The following is a 7,235-nucleotide window of genomic DNA, read 5'->3' as shown; positions in this document are numbered from 1 at the left end:
TGAGCGCCCCGGGAGGACGCGGAGCTGCGGAGGAGGCGGAGGAGGAGAGGAGCGGCGACTGCGAGGACCCGAGGGAGGGAGCCGCGAGAGGGTGGGGAAGCGAGGGAAAAGTGAAGCCGGGAGGAGAGGCGGCGCAAGGTGGGGATTGATGCTTCTGTTTTTTGTTGCGGCTGCTGCCCGCGCGCTGGGAGCGGAGCCGGAGGGAAGGCGGTGGAGAGATGATCGCAGAGTTGGTGAGCAGCGCTCTGGGGCTCGCCTTGTATCTCAACACCCTGAGTGCGGATTTCTGCTACGATGACAGGTAAGGGGGCGAGAGGAAGGGGCGATGGCTGCGTGGGGACCCCACGGCGGTGCTGGAAGCGTCCTGCTTTCAGGTTCAAAGTGCATCTTGGAGAAAGAAACTGGTTCAGCACCTGAAGGTTTAGGCGACACGTAAACGTTAACACCTAAAGCTAACACCCGGGACCCGAACGCGCTGGGGGTGCCGAGGGAGTTTCTGCGTTTCTGCTCTTAGTTTGCAGCAGCAGGTTCTCCTCTCTCTCTCTCTCTCTCTCTCTCTCTCTCTCTCTCTCTCTCTCTCTCTCTCTCTCTCTCTCTCTCTCTCCTCAGTCCCTTGGCAGACGCTTAAGTTTCTTAGCGGAAATCCCGGCAGTTTGGGAAACTGTTTAAATGAACGTGTTAACCCCCCCCCCCAAAAAAAAAAAAAAAGCAGTCAGGTATTCCTTGGTGCAGCAAAAACACATTAAGCGATTTGAAGTCTGGGCTGGAAGGAAGCCCCTCCCTAGTAGATCTTCCCGGTACAATTTCCTTTTCTTCCTAGGACACTTATTTCCTGAAGTTACTACGTACGTTTGACAGTTGCCAAAACAGTGCAGAGAGATTGAGAGATCGCACTCTGCTTCAACTTTCTCTTTTGGCGAGTACCGCACTTTTCCTTGGGCGAAGATAATGCTGCTGATTGTATCTCCCGCCTCCCCCAGCCTCCCTCTCCAATCGATCGGACAGCACTTTATAAAAGCCTTGGCTTTCATTTCTGTTTGGGAGTTTTGCATTAGACATTAGTGAATCTCCTGTGTTAATTGGAGGAGAAGACGTCCCCAGAGACTGAAGTTGTCTCCAGTATTTAGGTTAGTTTGGGTGGCTAATGAGACCCGAACTGTGTTGTCAAAGAAACTTGCATTGATTCCTGGAAAATGTCACAGTTGTGCTGGTATCTCTACCCATTTTTTAAACGTTGTTAGTGTTTAGAAACTGATGAAAAGCTCCAATGGCCATTAGGGAAAATTCCAATTTGTGCCTTTCCGGTGACTTAATCTGATTACAATTAAAACAGATGCATAATTAAAATATATTAGGGAGAACAGCACGCCTGGCTAAACTTATTAACCGTCCTGGGGTGTTTCATGCTCCATTGAAATTAAACCATCCAAAAAGTGAGCACAGATTTCCTTTGACAGCTTTTCAGCAGCCTCTCTGGGCTATAGAGAGTGAATGGATCCCCAGGGTTAGGGTGAGGCAGGAGTGAACTTTAGCAAAGTGGTTGATACTGAGAGGAAGTGAAGGCGAGCTCTTCTTCTGACGCTAATTAGCCATGTTCTGCATTCTCCTTTGTGCTCACTGTCCTGCTAAAAACATAATCCGGGATGTATGCCTTAAACTAGCAAATTTTGGTGCATACCACATGTTTGTTTTAAAGTCCCCTGATGAGTGCGAGAATGTCCCGCAAACCCTTTTGGTGAATTTTATGTCGTACCTGTTAGAGACCACTTGCTAGGAAGACACTGGCTGACACAGACTTTCTCTCAACTTTTAAACAGTTGATTTAAGCAGCTGCTCTGCATGCTCTGAGTAACGATCCACCTGTTGAGAGTGAGAGGAGCTGCCTCTTTTCCCTCCAATTTTGTGTGTGCTGGTGCACCTGCTGTTGATTGGGTATTTATGAGAAAAGACCCTATTTCCAAAGATGGATAACTTTTCACTAAAAGAAGCCCAGGGAATGAGTCTAGGCAGTTGCTGGCTCTGTTGGGGACAGTCTGAATAGAAAGCATTTAAACCATGAATATAGAGTTTACTTAAGAAAAGAAAAACTCTAAGTGATCCTGTCATTGTTGTAGAACACTGTGATAAGCAAGCATTCTGACTGCATACTCTTTTTGATGGCTGTTCATTTCTTTAAAGTATACATCATGAGAAACTATTCTCTAAGAATTAAGGCTAAAACTAAAGTAAACGTGTGTGCATTTTTCTGTAAGTCTTATACTTATTTTGTGCTCTTTAGTTATGAGTCAGAAACAATCAGAGGTTCATAACTGGGAGAATGGTGTGTGTGATGATAAATTAGTTGTGCTTTGATGCTTGGCAGTCATCACAAGTTCTTCCTGGTACTGTCCTTCCAATTGAGTCTTAAACTCAACACTGACTTCCATTTTCTAAGAATGTAGATGAATTCGGTATGAAGATTTGCCAATAATGTCTAACTGATACCATGCTTGACTTGATATAGACATTATATGTAATGTCAAGGGCCTAAAGTATGTATTCTAGTTTGCTCCAATTTAAGAAGGGTGTTTTGCTCTGATTTCTTAGGAGGCTACATGTGCAGCCACACACACTTGTACATGTGAAATCTTAAGAGGAGCAAACTTCCTTTTTGTGTATTCCAGGAATTCTGAGATACATATTAATGGAGCGCTCAACTTACTTGTTGTATGCACAGCATGTTACAGTGATTCACTGCCAAGGTGCACTGTAAATTGTGGCTTTTCACATATTTTCTAAGTACTGTAAGTCACTGGTGTGTGAAGGGGAAAGAGCTGGGGAGCCAAGTGGAAACTGCAGGAAGATGATAATGTGTTTATTTCCACTACTCCATTCCAGACTGCAAAGACTCACCTTTAAAATATTGCTTGAATTGCATCTGTGGATTCTGCTGCCCCCCAGGAACTCTTGTGAAATACCATCTGTAAGGAGAGACTAGGGCTGCAAGTGTAGAGAGCCATACTCAAGGAGAAAGATGACCCTTATGCCTGACTTTCCTAACGAAATCAAGACTCTGCTTTTAGGCTGAAGAGTCTGGCATTTACTGTAGGAGGGTTTTCTATTGCTGTAGCTTAAGCCTTATTGCTGTGGTACTTCTCAAAGTTATCATTTCTTTTAAATACAGTGATCAAGTTTACTTTACGAACTATATATGTAATTACTTTGAATGTTTGATGTATCTTGGTTGAAATTAAGTGGTAACAAAAAAACTTTCTTAAAGCCAAATCAATTTCCCTATGGTAAAATTTAATATTTTACAAGTGTTTCTGTGCTAAGCTTAAGAATATGTCTATGATGTGTTGAAGCGAACAGTAGAATAGTAGAATTCTCAGTATCTGATGAGAAAGCATATATGGTTTCAGCTTCCCCTGCCTTCAGTATGATTTCATGACTGTATTGGACCTTAAGTTGTGGCAGGAGTAAAATTGGAATTGTAACTATACAGTCTTTGCCAGATTTTAAGTCATGTTGTATGTGACTCTTTGAAGGGACCTCCCTTCTAGTCAAGAGAAATTTGGTATTCAAGTAAGTGGAAAAAAACTTGCTGATTCCAGAGTCCCCTCCTCTCGTACATATTTGTTGAGGATGGCATGGCCTTGTTTTTTTTTTTTTTTTTAATCCTCTTTAAAAATACCATTCTAAGTTTTTCAGGGAAGTAACCTGTTTACTTTAAAGCAAACAAAGGTAAACCAGAAAAGTTTTAAAGTGTGATTTCATTCCTGTATGTCATCAGTTAGATGACATGCCTTTTTATGACATACACACAAATAAATAAATAGATAATGCAACTTCTCTTTTTTTAAATTCTGTCATGAGTAAAATAATTCATTACTTTGGGAAAAAAGACAATCTAAGACTTTGAATGTGAAAAATGCATTTGAAACTCCATTGAATATTTTTTTCCTTATTGCCCATTTTGCATCTGGATCACAGTCTGGATCATTACCATTACTTATAGACCTCTTAGCTATTTTATTGTACAAAAATTGTGTGAAAGTTGGAGACACAACCTTATAGCAGAAATGTCTAGTCTAGAATGAAAACTACCCCTAACTCTTAATAGAACATCCCTAGTTTTTATTTATATGTAAATGTAAGTTTTCATTTTTATAGAAACACTGAGATTTTCTTCATCATAATTTTGATTAACAGCATCTAAAATGAAGGAATGGACAATTTAAAGAATATTAGCAAATTCTTTTTTTGTGTGTGTGGTACTGGGGATTGAACCCAGGGATGTTCTACCTTCAAGCTCCTCCACCAACCCTATTTTTAATTCTGTATTTGAAACAGGGTCTGAAATTGCAGAGGGTCTCACTAAGTAGCTAAGGCTAGCCACGAACCTGTATTCCTCCTCTCTCAGCCTCCTAAGAACTGGGATTACAAGTGTGCGCCACCACCCTTGGATGACAATTAAAAAAAAGATTTCTCCCAAAGATATTCAACTATTTTTTTCACTTAGTCTTAATGTTATTGTTCATTTGGGTTTTTGACGGTATAACAATTCTCCTTCATGGAATGATTGATCACTATGTTACCTTCTCTCTAAAAAGTTATCTCTAATAGATGGATGTTGAACCAATGTAAAATTATTTTCCTAAAATTCCAGCATGTTTAACAACTGAATGCATGCCTGGTATTTAGGAAACACATGTTTAGGAAGAATTACTAAAACTTGGAGAAAAGTTTGCTTTGTTTCAAAGGTTGTCTTGTCAAGCAATTACAAGAAGAAACCAGTGTGCAAGGGTATTGTTCTGCCCTTTCTTTTCCTTCCCATTTTATAATACACTGAGAAAATGCAGTTGTAAGCAATTTATAATTAATGAATGATTTTACATGGCATTATTTTTCCCTAGCTGTTTTGGCAGAAACAAATCTACCTGGAAATGACTTTTTGCTCTTTTTGAACAATACAACTTTTATCGATAAATGAAAACTACAAGGAGGCGAAGTCAGTATCGTCTGCCCTGCTTTGCCTCCATTGAGCTTGTCACATGGTGTTTATCATAGCAAATGACCCAAATACAGGCACTGAATGGACAGGCATGTACAAATGCCAAAGGGAAAATTGCTTGCCAGCCATCTGTCTCTTAGTTGTTTTCATACACACGTGCACGTGCGTGTGCTCACATACACGATTATTCATTTACATTGGTGATTCTGTGGGCTGTTGTCTTATCTGCTTTTAGTTTTCCAGGGCTAATGTGCTCCTATAGTCACACTAAATACACCTCGAAATAACTACAACCTTTTGGATTCCTGCATGGGTTGGTCTTCCTCATTGTTCCTCTTTCGCAAGCTGCCAAAAGCACTTGTTTAAAATGCTGATGATGGCACAGCTGTTTGTCATAGGCTGGGGGTGATTATATCTAAAATACCTAAAGGTGCATTATATCTGAATATTACATCTAATATTCCATCACAATATTAGGAAAAACAAAGTTTGCCTATAAGGTATACTGAGAAATCTCTGATAACCTATTATTATTATAACTTTATTATTCTTATCCAAAGTACTTTTTTAACATACATTCATCTTTTAAACTTTTTGATTCTCTTTTGGGAGCTAAATATTGTGTACTTATTTTAATGGCTTTGTAGGAGTGACAAGTAACGGCAAGTGTTGAAGGAACAGACCAATGGGTTTTTTAATATAGAGACCTCCTATGAATAGCTGTCTTCATGTAGGAGCTTAAAACAAACGTGAAATGACATATCAGGACGGCTTACCTTCTGTTTTTCATGGGGTGAAAAAGGCATGCTATTTTGGATAAGTACAGGTGTAATTATATTCAATGCTAGATGGTTTCTTTGAAGACCTGATTTGTCTGTGCTTTTGAGGAATAAACTGCTGCATTCCTTAAGTCACTAATGATGAAAACTATTACACATTGGCTGCTTATGTCTGTGGCACATAATACATCTATAGCAGCTGTTCACCCTTGTTATCAAGTGTAGCGCTAAATACAGTCATGTCCTACCCGTGCTTTAGCAGGTAAAGTGTTTGAATTTAATATGATAGTCCTGTAAAGATGCCGAGAGCTTGCCCTTTGGTGGATAGGAGTTCACTTGAATTTACCTCTTGTTGTTAACTTAATCTCATGTTTATGTTCATTTTCACTGATTCCCACATTTAACTGGGAGTGAATATAATTCTGTTCCTTAATCTTCCAGAACACTGCATTGTGTTTGGGTTGTATGGTGGATGCCTTGGCTTGGCTTTATTTTTGGTCTGATATTCTCACTGGTACTCATTGTCACTTTATTTATAGGTGTGGAAAGTTTGCAATACCTCTCTCAAGTGTGCCTTCCTAATTGTCCTGGTATCTGTCATGGCCGAATTCTTTGTGTTAACTAGATTTACCTCAGCTGGGCCTAACGACGTTCGTCTCAGACGCTTTTGCCTGTATTTTCTAGGCCGTTGATGACAAGATGCAGCACAATCACATTTCTGTCCATCACTCTTCTCTTTGTCTTCTCTGACCATTTAGCTTTTCAATCTCCTTTGTTTGTTTTCTCTGCTATTCAAGGTTTTAAGAATAAAAGGGATAAATGTTCATTTTAGTCTTTTAAAAGTTTTTAAGATTTCTTTTATTGGCTTTACAACTATGACCTCGTTTTAGTTACTTTTTTCATCCTTTTGACCAAAATACCTGAAAAACACAGCTTAGATGAAGAAATTTTTATTGGGGGCTCTCATTGTCAGAGGTCCACCTATGATTGGTCAGATCCAAGGTAGAAATGGCTCAGTGGCCGGGTATGTTATGGAAAAGTTGCCTTTCCTCGTGGTGGCCAGAACAGGAAGCTGAGAGAGTGAGCTAAGGGAGGGAACCTAGTCAGACAAGTGACGTTCTCAAAGCCACACGTTCCTCTTTACAGGTAGATGTGAAACAAGTAAACCTCGCTGTAAAGGAGAATTTTGAAGAAGGTAGGAGAATGAAATAATTTTTTTCAAAATTTGACCTGAAAGTTACTGTCATGTTTTTAAAGTAGCTTACTTTACATAAGGATTTTTTCCCCCTAAGGGCAATGAATTTGAACAACTAGAAATTGTCTTCTTAAAGATGAAATAGAGAAAGAGAGGTTTCGATTGGTTTATGTCTAGAAAATTAATATAGAAAAGAGTTAAAAATTCTAACCCTGCCTTTCGGTTCCATTTTACTGTGGGATTAAATGGAATTATATGTGTATTTACT

The 7,235-nt window shown here is 39.6% G+C and overlaps 1 protein-coding gene across 1 annotated transcript in view; it reads left to right on the top strand.

Annotated features, from left to right (window-relative positions):
- Positions 1–218: 218 nt before the first annotated feature.
- The window catches only part of TMTC2 (transmembrane O-mannosyltransferase targeting cadherins 2), a gene marked incomplete at both ends in the record, with an annotated part of 448,300 nt that continues 441,283 nt past the window's right edge, over positions 219–7,235 (top strand). Inside the window, one exon of the mRNA XM_080705147.1 lies at positions 219–301. Coding sequence (XP_080561273.1) covers positions 219–301 — 83 coding nt within the window. The remainder of the gene's footprint in view (positions 302–7,235) is intronic.

Source organism: Muscardinus avellanarius (genome assembly GCF_963383645.1).
Source record: "Muscardinus avellanarius genome assembly, chromosome: 11".
NCBI classification, from domain to species: Eukaryota; Metazoa; Chordata; class Mammalia; order Rodentia; family Gliridae; genus Muscardinus; species Muscardinus avellanarius.
This window is presented reverse-complemented; position numbering and strand designations above follow the sequence as displayed.